The 17396-nt window shown below is 41.8% G+C and overlaps 1 protein-coding gene across 3 annotated transcripts in view; it reads left to right on the plus strand.

The window, feature by feature from the left end:
• Window positions 1-17396, plus strand: part of TSHZ3 (teashirt zinc finger homeobox 3) — a 64356-nt gene that overhangs the window by 1089 nt on the left and 45871 nt on the right. Inside the window, exon 1 of one of the 3 annotated variants that reach the window (XM_083795004.1) lies at window positions 618-752. The exons of the other annotated variants lie outside the window; for them this stretch is intronic. Coding sequence (XP_083651130.1) covers window positions 713-752 — 40 coding nt within the window. The 5' untranslated portion in view covers window positions 618-712. Of the gene's footprint in view, window positions 1-617; window positions 753-17396 lie in introns of those variants that run through there. 3 annotated transcript variants of the gene reach the window in all.

Consider the following 17396-nt stretch of genomic DNA (forward strand, 5'->3'; position numbering starts at 1 on the left):
GGGGCGGCTGGAGGGGAAGAGGAAGGGGCTGCCCGGGGGCGCCCGGCGGGGCCTGGCCCCTCCTCGCCGGCGGGCAACTTCTGAGGGGAGCGGCGGGCGGGGGCGGGCTGAGGGGCGGGCAGGGGCCGGGGGGGTCTCCCCGCCGTGCCCGGGCGGCGGTGCCCGCGTGTGGGGTAGTGTGAGTGACACCGCCATCGTCTCGTTTCCCTTCAAGCTTCGCCTGTTGCCGCCGCCGCTTCCAGCGCCGGAGACAGCGAGTGGAGAGCGCAGGCTGGAGCCGCGCCGACTCCTGCCGAGAAATGCCCGTCTTTATGCCGTGATCTCCCAGCCCGGCCAGGCACCGGGGGCGTAGGGCGGGGTGGGGGGGACTGCGGGCTCTCCCCAGCCCTCCCGCCCGCGCACCTCTTCGGGGGGCTTCCCCTCCTCCTTCCTCCGGGGCGATTTGTCAAACTTCCCCTCTCTTCTGCCAGCAGCAGCAGCAGGGCTGTCCTCTTCTCTGTGCCGCCTCCTCCGCCGCCGCCGCCGCCTCCTCCTCCTCCACCTCCTCCTCCTCCTCCTCGGCATCGTGCATGCACGGCAACAAAAAATATATCCCCAACCCAGCCCTCGAGCCGAGACTGGAGCAGCTCAGCGGATCTCTGGGGCTGAGGCAACTCTTCCCACCCCCGCACCGAGGCAGCCCCCCCCCGCCGGCGGCCGCCGGAGCCCCGCGATGCCGAGGAGGAAGCAGCAGGCGCCCCGGCGCGCAGCAGGTACGGGAGCCGGCCCCGCTCCGCTCCGCTCCGCTCCTCGCCTCCCTCGGGCTCCCCCACCGCCAGCCCTCCTCCTCGGCCGCGGGCCGGGAGACTCGCTTCGCACCCTGCTAAACGCCTCGGGGCTGGCCGAGGAACTCTCGGGCCGCGGGGGGGGGGGGGGGGGGGGGGAGGCGGGGGGGTTATTGGGGTTGATTTTATTGGGGTTTGTCTTTACGGTTTTGCCTCCAGGGGTGGGGAGAGAAAGCCCTGTCCCTACTTTGGTATCCACTTCGGTTTAGCCCCAACTCCGGGTTGTGGGGGCAGCACTTTGTGGGGGCCGGGCAGGTGTGCGAGCACATGCTGCATGCATGGGGCCGGTGTGCTGGGGGGTGAGGAGGCGAGTTCTGGGCATTTCCAGCCCACACTTTGGCACCTACTTTTGCTTCTCTCTCTCGTAGTCTTCGTTCTGCTCCATCCCCTGCTCTGACAGACAGATGATTTGTGATAGCCTGTGAAAATACTCCTTTTTTTTTTTCTGTAAAAATAAGATAGGGTTTGTGTAAATACATGGCACGTTGTGAATCAAGTGGTAGGGACAAAGTGATCTGGAAGGTCCGCAGTGTGACTTGAAGATCCAGAACTGGCTCCGTTGTTCAACTTTTAGCCTTTCCTCTCTTCCCCTTGTACTCCACTGGAGGTGTCTCTGCAGGACAGACAGACCCACCTAGCTGGTCACTTTCTTCAGCAATCTCTTCCGTTAATCCTGTTGATTTCTTATTTTTGAGCCCAGATGAGAAGCTGTGAAGGAAACCAAAGAAAAAAAAAAGAGGAGGGTCTGTGTATTGTCAAATGACTGGTGAATGTTTCTGATACTGCCTTTACAATTTCCTCCATTTTTTTTTCCAGAAATACTTTTCGGGGCTTTGTCCTGATGAGTTTTTGTGCTTGTTTGTTTTGTTTTCCTCATGCCAGAAACGTCAACTCCCGTTAAACTTGGGGAGCATTTTCCGGAAAAGCCGAATCAAAAAGAAAACTGTGAAAAAACCCAACGCCAGACCCCACAAATTTCTACAGTAATCCTTAGATGAGGATACGCGGGCTGGAAAAGGTTTCCTTGGCCTGTTGCCATCCTTGATTTGATGGCTGATTGATCGCCTGTCATCTGGCTGCCTTTGATCTATTCATTCCCGATAAACATCAATAAATCACTTGCCATGGTAACACCGGGCTCGGTGACGTCACGCGTGGCCTGTCAACCCTCTGTCAGTGCCACTTATGGCTGGACGTGCCACCACAATGGCCACTCCAGGGGCACAGCGCTGCGGGGCGAGGGGCAGCACCTGCGGAGGCTGGGGCTGGGGCTGGGGACCAGGAGGTGACTGCTGTGCCCTGCCCTTGGTCTGCTCCCAGGGGCTGGCACAGGCGTCCCACGGGCTGCAGCAGTGCTGGTGGTGGTGCGGCCATGGTGGTGCGGTGGCAGCTCCAAACAGGTGGTCCTGTGGCTCCGGGAAATGGGCATGCAGAAATCCGGCAGCCAGGCTTGTGCCCTGCCTGACAAGTCCTCGGTGGTGTGGTTTGCATTGGGTAAACAGCAAGTTGTTCAGGGAGCCGTGTAAATCACTGTCCGCGTTTCCGTTCTTCTCTTCTCTGGCACACACATATTCATCTAGTACTTTTAAGGTAGGAAAGTGTACTTTTTAGCAGTCTGGTGCCCTGTACTAACAGTTAGAAAGTTTGTAAAGTTTGGGAGCACAGCAGTGATACAATCTAGCAAATACTATCTTAGCTAAATGCTTCAAGACAATATTTTGGATTTCTTGACCGTGCCATCAAATGACGCGTCTCAACTTAATTAAAAAGGTGAACTTTTTGTAATACTTGGAAAACTCTCTTTTGTAACATTAATCTAGTTCTGCAAATTTTAGCTCTTCCAAGTATTTGACATGTTCTTCAAACAGCTCTGCTTTATGTTGGGCTTTCCGTAGGCTGGAAGAAAATGTTTCTGCACTAAACACACATTCTGAGATATCTTTATTTCCTTCCCTTCTCTCTCTTCCACTCTCCGTCTCTCACTCCTTCCTCAAGTGAATCATCCGTGATGTGTGATCTATCTTTCATATTTAGCAGAAGTGTAATCTCTTTAAACTTTTAGCTTTTTGATAGCCGCATTAAACATTTAGTATTGTGTATAATTGCTTCCCCCTGAAATGCTGTTTTATTGGTCACATTGGAAATGATACTTTTTCTAATAGCAGTAAAAGCAAAAGCTGCTGCTTTTATTATTATTATTATTATGTTTTTTAACACTTTAAAAACAGCTAAGAAATAACAGGTTAGTTAAGAAATATTCATTACAAAAACTTGACTGCAGGACTAATCGGAGATGGAAGAATGGTTTTGCTCTATCAAAATGACCCGTCAAAACGACTTTGTTTCATATTTGATTTAATTGTCTCTCTCCTGACAGGCACATTCATCAATAGCTTAATGGTCAATCAGAAGTTGGCAGAGTGAGTGCTTTCATTCTTTCCCATACACTAGCTTTGGCTTTACTTTATCAAAATGCCTCTGCCTAATGGATATGGGGGATGTAGAATGACTGAAGGGCTACTTATTTGAGAAGAGTGAAAAAACAAGAACATTTATGCTGTTGATAAGTGCATGAAGATAAATAAGTGAACTGTACGAGGGGGTTTTATTTTAAGACAGAAGAAACTTACATTTTTTTTTCCCCCTTCTTTTTGGCCTCAGAGCTGCGAGTTATAAGGTTCATGACTGCTTTTGTGGCATACTGAGAGTGATGACAAATTGATTGCTTGGTACTGAGAGAGAAAAAAAGGTGGTGGTGGTGGTGGGGGGAGAATTAAAGATGTCTGCTGATTGGTAACTCAGGAAATCCAGTCCCCAGCAACCTTGAGAATACTCGAGAATTTTTTTCTCCAAACTGAAAGGTCCGCTCAGCCATAAAAAAAGAAAAGTTGTTTTGCCAGCTTCATTAGTGTTCACCTAATTAGCTGTAAACCTGATGGATTCCTGACAGCTTTAATGATTGGAGATGACAAGCTCCACGCAGTGTCATCCAGCAGAATTAGGTTTGCAGCTAGTTTGATGTAATCAAGTTGATATTACACAGTCCTGGTTGCCTTTAGTTGTGCATTAACTCAATTTTCTGCTGCAGGTGACAAATGGGCTTTGGTACCTGGATAATCATGTCATAGGAATTAGGGTCCTTTTAATGGTCTGGAGTAGAATAACAACAACAAAGAACTCTTAGCAGCACAGAGCTTGCAGACATAACAGACAGGTGCACAAATTCTTTATGTCTAGCCCAAGTGTTAACACCACGCTGTAGAAGACTAAAGCTGTCTCTGAGAATCAAGAATCTGTAAAAATGGTAATTTCAGTTCGTTTGCTCTGAGGCTCAGGTGAATATCATAGATAGAGAAATTTGGGGGGGAAAGTCAGGGATCACAGTTTTATTCCACACCTGATAAAGTGAGAAGGTGATCAGGACTGCTGCTCCAACGACTTGTGTCATTTAAGGCAGAAGGGAGAAAATATTTATTGGTTGGAGGCTACTGTCTAGGAAAGCTAAGATACTGTATTAATAGAGGCCAATCTTGTTCATGCAAACAGTAATTATCCGTCCTTAAATTATAGCTTTCACTCACAGCTTTTTTAGAAAACTATCCATTTAAAAGATCAAGAAAATGTACTTCCTATCGACAGAAATGACTTAATGCATATTTAGTATAAAAATATATGAAAAAAATAAAGCTCTTTTGAAGAGGGATTGCAAACTAATGATTTTTTTGAAACTGATTTACTTTTTATATATATATACATATATATATTGAATAAAACGATTATACTTTTTTAGGCCCTGATAATGACACAGAATTTTCAATCCTCTGGAAAAACAAACTTTTTTTTTTAATATACATTATTATTGAAACCGTAAAGATATATGCATACTTTTTAAGCTCCTCACGACTTCTGTGCTCGTGCTCGAAAGATGCACATGGGCAATGTGAATACTGACATACACGCAATTGATTTTTCAGGGATGCGCGGCACTTGCACTTCTCACGGACTTCAGTGCTCGTTATAGTTTATCTGTGCCTCCAAAATGAGGCTGGGAGTGCACTCCAGAAATTCAGCTGCAGGCTGGCATGAAGCTTGTGCAGTCAGATTTCCAGGCAGCAATGGGTTCAGGAAGTTGAATGCTTTAATTTATGGGAATTGCTTGCAACTGCATACATACCCCAAAAGTAAATGTAGCAATAAAGTAGACTACCTATGAAGGTACTTGCAGTGTCAGCCCATGGTGCGGTATTTGCCTCCAAACCTGTCACATATTTCTCTGTTGGACAGAGATTCTTCCTAGCAGCAAGCTGACAAAATGATTAGTTATGGCTGTCCTCTGCCTTTTTTTTTTTTTTTTCCGACAAAGTGTGAGGAACAATGCAAAAAAAAAAAAAGAAAAGAAAAGAAAAAGGGGCGTAAATATAAAAAGGCCTGATAGATTCTGCTGAATATCTGTCTGGAAAACAGAATTTTCGAGAATCAGCTGCCATTTCTCCCATTAGCTTGACAGCTGTCAATTAGGGCTTCAGTGCTCTCCTGGGCCACAGTTTATTGCGTGCGGTTGATGTTGTCATTTTGTTCTCAGTTTTGCCTTGAGCACTATCATGAGCAGGAGTGAAATAGTCAATAACTGATGTATCAGCAGTTATTTCTTAAATTGGCTTACAAGTCTGCATTTTTCCTCTTTTTACTAAAGATTGTTTTGTAAAGTGATTAGAATGAATTGTGACTGCTGCAGGGTTATGGGAAATGCAGTGAAGCTAGGGTGAGTTAGCAGGATTAGAGTGGTTCCTTTTTTGTCAGTGCTGTTTCTAGGATTAGTGGAAACTATAGAGAAAAGATCACCTTCAGGCTGGAGCGTGTGGTAAATTTTTGAATGTGGTCTGTGCACACTTACGTGTAAATACACGGTTGCAGATCGTGAACGAGAAGAAATGATTTGCCAGGATGTAAAGTAACCATACACGTTATCTTTCTGAGTAAACCTTGTAACTACCAGTTTTATGGTATGATAATCCGTATTTTAATCCAGTGTCATGACTGTTTCCTGACAAATCCAGATATCGATTGTCAGATTTTAATAAAGCCCTATTTACAAGGTACTGCTAGCAGATCAAGCATTAAGATGCCTGAAGTGTTGCATTGTCAAGTAAGTGTGTATATATATGTGGGGTTATGATACAGTACTGAAAATAACAGAATTCCAGAACAATCGTGGGTTATCTTATCTCTGAAATACTTCAGCATCATTTACTAAACAACCTACTTCAGGTGTTTGAGCCTGTTTTTTTTTTTCCTTCTTTTTTTTTTTTTTAATTTGGTTATGCCTAAATTGTGGTTTATCAGCCTTAAGTTAAAAATGAAAGGTGAATACAATATATTGTATTTGGTAACAATGATATGGACTGGTACATCCAGACAGATAATATGCAGTTGTAATTAGACGGAATAGACAGGCATTCATTTCTAAATTCTTTGACACATGCATAAAATAGTCATATAATAAGATAAGATGACAATTTTATGTTAGGTTGATAAAGTGTCCCGATACATGCATTTAAATGTCTGTAAGCCTTTTTTTATCCAGACAGATTAATTCTAGTTTCCAGCATTTGCAGTTAGACATTAAATTAATTTTAAAAATCCTGCTAAACAATGGATGTGTTGCGTTTTTTTTTGGTGTCATTACCTAAAGCAGGAGGATTGAAAAAAATTATTCCATTGATTTTTCTTGATTTCAACATTTAAAAAAATGCATAAAAATTGGCTCAAAGGATTTAAAGCGCAGCCCATGAGAGGCTGTATTATAGTTTTCTTAAGTATAATAATGCAGAATAGAACATTGTAAGAGCTTGAAATTGTTTGTTACCATTTCCATAAAAAGAACTGTAAGATTTCAAGTAGGCAGAGCTTAATTTCAGAGACTGCAAGGTTTAATTCTACCAAATTTCCCTGTTCTTGCTCCTAAAAGATATTTTGGTCACCTCAATAAGAGAGAGAATCTGCAGAATTTATACACTTCTCAGTGCAAGCATTAACTTCAAGGTATTTTTCAGAAAATGTTCAAAGGTTTTTTCCCCAGGGGTAGAGGGAGAGTGGGGAAGGAGTTACCAGAAGACCACAGCATGCCTGAAAGCTCTTTGCCAGTTCTATTACCTGGCTTGCTTGGACAGTAGAGTTGCGACTCCTCAAAAATAATCGAAGTTGGACTTAATTATAAATTATTAATTAATGCTGTCAGGACACGTTATTAATTACGACTCTCTCTTCTTCATTCTGAACAGCTGTTGGGAATTGCTAAGTTCACTGTTTTTTTTGGTGTGAGAGTACACCCCAGGAAGAGCTCTCCATCCCCAGTGAGCGTTGCCGCTCACCTCCCGTTCCTTTCACACTGGGGGTTGTTTGTAAGCAGCTAGGCTCAACTTGGCCTTGATTGGAACGGGTAGAAGTTGAGAGGCGATTAAGTGTCCTCGCAGTTAGTTAACATTTTGGGGGGGCGGGGGTGGGACTTTTACGTTCTGTTTTAGCAAGGCTGTAGGGCGGTAGAGAGGTCAAAGGGGCTGACCAAGCCATGGTGAGTGGGAGGCGAGGGGTGCTTGGGCCCTCCTGCCAGGCTCCTGCCAAACTTGGCACATTAGCATAGGGGAAAGAGCTGTTTTATTATTTGTTTGGAATGACTCAAATTCATTTACTTTTGATATTTCCATCATTAAATTGAGCCCTCTGTTTCAGTTTCTTATGTGTTCTTTGCGGAATGCATGTTGCATAAAATAGGCAATTTTTAATGAACAATTTAATGTAAATGGGTTCTGAATTTAAATTAATATTAATGAAGCTTTGAGTGAATTTATTTTGCATATGTAACGGCTTGTAACTCTTTCACCCATACACTCTTGTCTTTACGTACTAACACACTGGTTAGGTGAATTGGCTAGTTTTCCATGTTTTGTGATTAAAAAACTTTAAAGGATTTTACATGGATATTTGTGCTAGTGCAGCTTGATGCAGGTTAGCATCTCTATTTAAAAGTACCTGCCTTTATATTCAGATTTCTGTAGTCCCCATTTTAAACGTGTTACCCTACTATATATTTTTTTCTACTTCGGTTTCTCCTTTAAGCTCAGAGAAAAATTTATTCCAACAACAGTCACTACAGTCAAGATGTTTTCTTTCTTTGGCTTACCTCTAATGCATTATGTATTTAGGAATGATGGGATGTTCTATAATTAATTCTGTTAGATGTAATTGCTATAATCACTTTGATGCTACACATAATAAAAGTAATATGGTAAGCATATGAAAAAATGTAAACACCTTATTGTAACACTTCATGTAAAAATCTTTTAAAAATCTTGTTTAGAGTGGAACCTCTGCTTCCGTATTTTGTCAGAGGTAACATTTTCTTTAAAGTGCATCGCTTAGTAAATGAATGAATTTGAGATATTGAAAAGAGTCCGACTGGCAGATTGTCTTATACGTGTGTGTTTCTGACTCTGTACTCTGTTAAAGATGTAGTTCATTAAGAAACCAATCTTCAGCGTTGCTACAAGTGACATGTAAATATCACCGTATATCTCGTGAAATAAGAGATGAATTTGTGCATTGTATTAAAATCCACTACGTAGTAAATAACGTGAAAGTGGAGTTGTACAACTGAAAGCTTCTTCATGGTGCAAAATTACAGGAAATATAAAATGTATGAAGGGTAGCATGTAACTAGAGAGGGAGTTTTTCAGGCGTAGTCCCAAGTGGGGAAAAAGACCGTAGAAGGTGATTCTCCCCCCCACCCCCTTTTTTTTTCCTAGCAAGTAACTTTGAGTTATTGTTTGCAAACACAATTTTTGATGGGGAGGAAATGAAAAAAATCTGTGCAATGGGTTAAGCTGTGTAGCTGATATCCCTGATTCTGAAACAAAAAATGCTAATGTGACCATAGTTCTTAATTAGTTGCACACCATACTTAATGCCGCAAAGGTCACTTGGTTTTATGATCCAGCTTCGTCTATGAATTTGTATGTTTCCCCCCAAATTTATGTTACTCTTCTATATTTTCTAAGCAATTGAGTGTGCAAATCATGGTTAAAATGCAAACTGGAAAGAAAATGAGAACAATCTGTTTAGTGTGGACAAAGGAGAGATTTTTTTTTCCTTTTTTTTTTTTTTTTTGCTAGTGTTATTTTCAAATAATGCATAGTCCTAGCATGGAGAGCAGAAGTATTACATTTAACTTCTGTAAGCTGAACAAACAAACCCCAACCAACCTCTCTGTGGACTGTTCTAGGGAAGAACAGAACAGGGTGCTGTTTTTGAGTATCTCTGGAACTGGGCTCGGTGCCTGAAGTCCTTTTCCTGCTAGGTCAAGCCTGTTGCTGGAGGGCCAGATCTCAGCAGGGGCCTCCTGGAGGCTTGGCGAGGCTGTTCAAGACTGGCAGCCATCAGTCATCCATCTGTGACACAGAGTCTGTTTTTGATGGCAGGGATGATAAAAGGCCTGGGAACTGTATAGGCCCTTGTAATCAGGGCCAGTGCTGACATCCTTCTCAACTTTGACAGCTTCTTCCTTTTCTCTCTTCACCGCCAAGACTGTCTCAACTGTTTTTTTTTTTTTTTTCTCTCTCTTGTTTCATGTACTTGATCAGTCTCAGATGCTGGGAATTATTTTTTTCTGAAGGGAGGGGGAGTGTTTCTTTTGGTTTGTGGGTTGGGCAGGTGTGAGAGGAAGTCTGTTTTTTTTTTTTTTTTTGTACTGTAGGCCTGTTGCTAATTAATGTTCCTCCATAAGATTCTGTCGGAGTTGAGTAATGTTTTTGATCTTTATGCCTGATAACTGCATACTTAATGAGATTTCAAAGCTGTGAGTGCAGCTCCCTACAATTATTGACAGATGCCTTTTCTTTGCCATTGGGTTCAGCTTCATAAATCCTCCTGCAGTAATGAGGTTCAGAAGTGCCACCCTGCCAGTGAGCTAATGAAAGAGGGGGGGAGGGAGGGAACAGCTCATGCCTGCCTGACACATTTTTTTCCTTTAAAATTTACTATGCAGATGTCAAGCTGTGGGACGATTACTTCAAACATGCTAATTTTTATCTTGCTTTTGTGTCAAGCCTGCATGCCATGCCCCCCCCCCCCCAATAATAAATAAAAATAGAAACCTCAACCTATTTAAATTTTTTCAGGGATCATAACTATTGGAGACTTTGATATACGTGTGTTCTTTTCCCGTTTCCAGTCAATGGAGCAGTTTTTTGAAATCCGAAGGGCAAGGAGAGGATTAAAAAAAAAGGGGGGGGGGAGAGGGGGGGGAACAAAAGCAAAAAAGCCCAAACCCCAAGCTCCATCGGCCGCCCGCTGGCCTGCCCTAGCCATGCACTCGAAGCAGCGCAGATTTCATTTTAGAGTTCTGAAACTAAATCCTGGCGGAGAATAGCCACACCATGCCAAACAGTCGATTTCCTTTTCAGCAGAGCCATCCATCACGGACCCACCCTCCCCTCCCGACAGAATGACATGTGTCATTTATCACGCAGGCCCCGCCAGGCAGTGCGGGCGGCAGTGTGGGGGCAACACGGGGCTGTGGGGGCCGGGGGCTGCCGGAGTGACCACGGAGATGGTGTTCCCCCATCTTAGTGCTGCGTTGCGCCGCTTGGCCCCCCGAGGAGCTTTCCCTCCTGTATTCCCTCTCTCTCTCTCTCTTTTTTTTTTTTATTTTTATTTTTTTTAAGTTTGGCAGTTGGGAAAAACTGGCTGATACGTATCATTCAAGCAGCACCAGCTTGCTGGGGGTTGTGTAAATGAATCTGGGAGCTCTTGGTTTCACATGATTCAAACGTGCATTATTGAAGATGGATGTTCCTTAAAAAAAGATTGATGATGGATATCAGGCTTATAGTGCCATTTATCATTTTGAATATTATTTAGACTTGCCGTGTAAAGCTGTAACTTGAGAGTTGGATGAGCTGGGACAGAATGGAGGCCTCGAAGTGCATGCTTTGATTGATGGCTTTGCTTTCTCATTGTTTGTTACCAGATACGAGCCAGTCATTACAGGAGTGCCTTACAATTGTTTTAGGGGCTGGATTTCTGTGTGTGCATGTGCGTGTGTTTGTATAACAGAGAGACAGACAGGCAGAGACAGAGTTAAGTTTTTAGCGAGAGCATTTCAATAATTCTAAAGAATGTAGACAAAGCTATGGCCCATGCAAGGATACCGGCAGTCTTTGCATGAATACAGCTACATGCTGTACATAACACTAAAACATAAGCTGGAGTGCGGCTGTTCCAGCATAGCATTGTCAGATATCATCAGCTCCAGCATAAAAATATGCTGTAAAAATGTGCTTGTGAACAGATTAACACAATCCAGCTTCCTTTTGCTAATAGGCTGTGTTTTGGTCCCATAATAGCAAAGAAAACAAAGTTCTGGAAGATAATCATTTCAGCGTTTACATTTTTCTTTTCTATCCACCCTCTTCACCCAAGGCTGCAGATCTTTGGATCTTGGTGTTTAGTGCCAGGTGTGCAGAAGGCTCCTGGAGGTGGATAGCCTGTCCACACAAACAGCCAGGTCAAGCGCTTCCCTTTTTGAAGCGCCTCTGCTGGAGCCAGGACACCCCCACCTGCTGGAAGAATTAAGGAAGCAGCTTTATACTGGCAATTAGGTCTTAACCTGAAAGTGCAGGCAGCGGTTATCCTGAGATGGACACTCCAGCAACAGAGCGGCGTCAACCACAGGTAGTGCCAGAACTCGGAGCGGTGAGGTATTCATGCACAAATGTCCCCAGACAAGAATCACGTGCAGCCCCCTTAAACTTGTTCCGAGTTGACAAACTATTGCATGTTTCTTGCCTGGCATGTTGTACAAAAATCAAATAAACGGGAGTAGGAGGTAAAATTAGGCTAGAGTAGCTTTTTGTTGAATCAGTCTTCAACTTGCACAGGTAGATGGCATTTTTGAAACGATGCTTGTCACGTGAACTTTTTCTTTGATTGCGAGATGCCTGCCTACCAAGAGGGAATTACAGCAACGTTTAATAAACAGCACACTGTATTTAGGTTGTAACATGTTTCACAGAGCCATCAGTGACTTTATACAAGTTTTATAGAAATGAATTTTTCAGAAGTCTGGCGTTTATTATTCCTTCTACAAACTCAGTTCAGCTTGCTTTTGGTACACTGTGCCAGTTGCCGAAAGGAAGATGAATTCAAGTTTATGCACTTCATTCAAGTCCAGCATCATGAGAAAGCCCTGTAAAAACATAATATTTTCTATAAAGCCTTCAATGGTAGAAGGTAAAACTTTGATTTCCTACCACTGCACTTGTGTAACACAGTAGGTAATTGAAGTACAAGTGCCAATTTGCTGGAACAATTGTAAACACACCTTGATACAAATGGCATTGTTGCATTCTCACTGATTAGAAAACTTTGCTATTAATAGACACAAAGTCCATTTCAGGTGTAATTGGTAAGGAGCTGAGTGCACTCATGGGAAGAAACCTTGTTTTGTTTTTTGTTCGCTTTTATTCTTATCCCTTTTTTCAGTTTTATAGCCAGAGACATGATTTATTGCAGCCATCCATCTTTGGGGCTCATCCATCACATCCTGGTTGCTAGGCAATCATGGCAGCAGCTGTTTGCTTTGAATCAGACAGAAAAGTTGTCAATCATCAAAGGCAGGTGAATAGCATTAGAAACATGCTATTGTCAGACGGAATAATTAATCAAAGAGAGAAAAGATAATTAAAAAGATATGACCCTTGCAAGTACTTGCTCTGGGTTGCCTGGAAAAAAGAAAAACTGCCTGGTCTTTTCTAGACACTTAAGCAGCTGAGGGCTGATAAAATATGCACTCTGCAGTGCATAGTTTTTAATTAATTGAAAAAGGTTCAACATTCAAAGACGATGCTGGAGAAAAGTCTGATTATGAGCAGAAGTAATATTTATTGTTTGTCTGAAAGGCTTGACATGGAGTTCTAACTTTCTGTCACAAATCTCCTGCATGCTTGCACTAAGCCTCTTTCAGCATTGCTATCTCGCTGGCAGTTACTGGAGTGTGTGCTTAGTCCGTCCAAGGAAGGGTCCTATGCCTTTCAGCCAGCCTTTTCATTCTGGGCCACCTTTTCAGGGTATTGTCTCATTTGCCATCCTATGCAGCAGCTATTGGAGTTGCACAAGCTCTGCCATCAGGAAAGCAGGCAAAGCTCGGCAAACCCGCACTATTGCTCTTCGTTCGGTATGGGAAAGATGTTGAGGCAGTAATGATCTCATTTCCAATCAGTGCGTGGAGTAGCAGGCTCTGTGAGCTGGTTCCTCAACCCAATTTTTCAGCAATCCTATTATTTTTAGCTGGAATGATCAAAAGGACGCTGTGAAGCCTAATTTCCAACTCCTCGGAGTTGGGATTACCTGGCAGTAGTTTCAGCATAGCATGCCCCAGCACAGGCTACGTAGGAATGTGCTTCTGGTGGATTGATCGCTGACCTGGTGCCGGCAAGACAGCTGGATAGAGCTCACACTGCCACTGTCCACAGGGGTACTGGTCGGAACGCTATAGTAGACGAAAAGCTGGATGTCTGAAGCCGTAACACTACATGCCGTCATTATGAGAACGGAGTTTCATATTTTTGGTTGTTGGGCGAAGTTCTTACGTAGACCAAGAAAAAATACTTTGGCATCTGTGCATGTTCAGAAGCTAAGATGTCTGTGGACGTACTGATCATACTAGAACATAAGTATCATGATTGCATTAATTGAGTTTTTGTTTATAGTATTTTGTAAACTGTAAAACAGAGGTGAAACAGTGAAACACTTTCCTTCTTTTTTATTGTTTCATTTTTGACTTCATACTTGTTTTACCCTGATTTACAGGAGTGGACAAGGAAACTTCAAGTTTGTGAAGCCAGGAGGACAAAAATACTATTTTCAGTGTTAAAACCAAATAGTGGTGTTGATCATCAGTACGATTTGCAATATATGCTGTGAATTATTGGGAATTAAAAACAGCTGAATGAAAATCTCGTGCACCATTATTGCACATCCCATCCCTTTCACACTGGATAATTCCTTGGATTATTCTTTGCTTAATTCCGTGCAGCAGTGTGTCAAAAGCAGCTCCTCTGCTAATTGTGTGTAGCCTACATCACATTTTCTTCTCTCACACCCTATTTCACTTGTAATCTTTCCAGTATTTACTTAGAGAAGGAGAGAACACAGCTAAGGAGACAGGGTACCATCTGAGAGCTGGGTGTGACACATTTGCTGCGTAGAGCTATATGGTTTCAGCGCTGGTAGGAGGAAGCTAAGGCTGAAGTTAACTTGGATGATTGGAGAAATCTGTAGCTTCAATTAACATTTCATATTAGTGAAGTCTCTGAGTAAACGTTCACCAAAGTTTGTGTGAGAAATACTAAAATCTCTCTGGAAGCACAGCACTATGTATTAGCATTATATATTATTATTATTATTATTGTATTAGCAATATTATTATAATATATTATATATTATATATATTCCTACATATGCTAATATATATATATTAGGAATATTATATACTATATATTTTATATATATATATATATATAAGGAATATCCTACATACGTTGTGTGAACAAAATCAGCATGACACATGGCTAATGGCACAGCGCTTCTATGTAAAGTTAGGATGTTGTCCAGAGTTGTAGGCAAGTAAATTTTTAATTGGGGTAACTTATTTTTTTCTTCCATAAGTAGCAATAATTCAGTATGACATATTATTGGCATTTTCTGTCATAGGTGTGTAGGCCCTCTGCCTGTACAGGGCAAACAGGCAGATGTTTGTGTGTGGGCATGCCGAGCCTTCTCCAGTGTGTTGTTGCATATTATATAAATGAGGGATAGTCCTGCCTGCATGTAAGGTAACATACTAAGGACTACAGAACTCTTTTCTTCTTTGCTGTGAAACTGATTCTTCTCCTTTTGCATATCTCAACACCTTTGTTGCCTTTTCTAGTATTTGCTGTGTTTCAGATCTGCTGATCACAGTTTTATTTACTGGTAGGGGAACTGTGGCAGTAGTTCCCTCTTGGAGGGATATATAATGCTAATATCAATTGTGTTGGATAAAAGACATAGGGAGAGATGTCTGCGTGTTGTAATATTGCAGCTATTGTTTAGTCCGACAGTGGTTTTCTAGCAAAATATAGACAAAAGTTTCTCATGACACTGTTTCCCTCTGCTCATCAAATTCAGGTGATTTTTTCCTAGTATGTACTTTTCCATGTATGTTCTCAAGAGGAAATGGAATAGCTATTCCCCATTCTCAATATTTATTGATTTGCAGGTGAAAGAGGTTGGACTCTATGAAAGGATTTTTCTGTCCTAGCCCCTTCTTCATCCTTCCCCAAATGCAGGTTTCTTTTGCATTTCTATAAAAGAAACTGCTTGGGAAGTTGAAATACCTTGGTACTGAGTGTGCCAAAGCTAAATTGCTTTTTTGTTCATATGAAGTGAAAAATGGACAGAGTCTGTCAAACATTAGAACTATAACAGATAGTAAACTGTTCTGCTTTAACTGGTGGAAGAATGTGCAAAGGGAGTTTAAAATAAACAGTCAAACAATAATCACGCATTTGCCAGTGTTTAGCTCACCGTGTTAAGCAGAATGCAGTATCTCAATAGGAACCACTGAGTTGCATGATATTTGTATACTGAGGAAAAATATGCTGAGGAAATACAGATAACATGGTTGGCTGAGCTGTGTCCTATGCTCAGCTGCACCGAATACATGTATAATGCGTCCCCCTTCTCCAGTACACACATATGGATATACCAGCCTCTTCCAGTAGAGCTCTCTGGCTCTACTTGTCACTGCTACCTGTCTTACTGTAAGAGGTCCAGAGTACTTCTCACTGTCTTTAGAGAGTATTATGTCCTTAAGGGATTGAGAATATGTGTTTACTTCTGAAGATTTTTGATATGAGATACTTTTTATTCCACATTTTTAAGGTTAGTTGCCCTTTTTATTCCTTTCAGTGTAGCTTGCTTGCTGTTCCATCTTTTATATGCACAGTGACTTTAGGGTTTTGGTCCTACAAGCCTGTGCAGTGATATAGAAATATTTCTTATCTCCAGTTTTCAGTTTGTCAGCGGCATACGAAAAGTCTTCTGCAAGCTAAGCCTGAAGCCTGGAAGATGTCCTGGTGTTCTCTAAGCGAACATCCTTTAGTGTCTGAGCCACATTGCAGTGAAATGTATGAAATACATTTGTATGTACTTATATGATGTAAAGTATGAAAAGTATCTTGTTTTGTTTAGCATGTTCTCTAGGATACCTCTCCAGGAATGATGGGTAAAAGATAATGGTCTTACCGTCATAGGTGCAAGATGACTAACTCATGTCACTTGATAATCCAGGAGTGGAGCCAGATGGCCTTGAAAGTACAGAATAATCAGATGCAAGTCATCAGGCAGTGTGCTACTTTTGCTCTAATGTCTGGGGTAATTGGGTAGAAAGGAGCTGGAGTTCAGGAGAAGGCAGAGGGAAGGGCTAATGCCATCGAGAAGAAAATAGACTGATAGGTGGACATCTAAGCTACTGTAGGGTCTCCAAAATAGAAATATCTCGTTCATTTGTATGCTGTGGTGTTGTTTTAGATTAAGACATGCTTTGCCTTGTATTTATCCCAAAATTCACCTTGCAATTTCTGTATTAATTAGTTAGATAATTTGGGCATAATAGTACAATTCTGGTAACTGCCATAACTTAATGAGTAAAATGGAGAGATGTAAGCTAGGTGGATTAACTGGGTCTGACTTGTTGCAAATTTTATTGGAGGAATATTTGAAAATTAGAAGGTAGAACTTGAAACAGCAAAGACAGTGTGAGAGTGTTTTTTATATGCGGAAATATATCATTTACCCCGGATACCTTGTCTTCCTTTGTTTTTGCTCTGGGCCTGCAATAAAATGCTTCCTATCTATATTAGTTAGCAAATACTCTGATGTAATGTATGAGAATAGTGGTGCATTATTTCCTTATGCTTATATGTTTTCTGTATAAAATAGTCTACCAGTAGAGAAATCGTGCTATGTGATTTAGTTTCATTTTGAGATGGTTAGCTGAATAAGCAGTTGGTCAAGCAAGCAGTAAGCTAATGAAGGAAAAAGAAATAAAATTTTACAGCACATTCTTGTTGTAGGAGCGTGCAACACAAAATTGTGTGACTCAAATGCTCAATCTGGTCTTCATGATTAAGCAATAAACAAATTACAAAACAAAGTTATCGTCCTTTTGAAACTCGTGCTCAGTCGTTGTGAAAAAGCTAAGTATTTAACATTTCTCAAAGGAAAGCGTCTTTTGTTAGTTGACATTCACTGGTAGTAGTTTTTAGTTAACAAAACTATTTGTTTGCATTAGGGTAAAATTAAGAACTTTTTTTTGTAGGCACTAGAGAAATTTTGTAAAGTTAATTTCCAAAATGTTGATAAAAGGAAACAAAATACTTAAAATTCATGATAAAATAACTAGTATGCTTTGTAGCAAGAATTGAAAGAATATGTGTGGATTGTGCTATCAGCTTCATGCAAAACAGAGTTCAG

Source organism: Anser anser, assembly GCF_964211835.1.
Source record: "Anser anser genome assembly, chromosome: 11".
NCBI lineage: Eukaryota > Metazoa > Chordata > Aves > Anseriformes > Anatidae > Anser > Anser anser.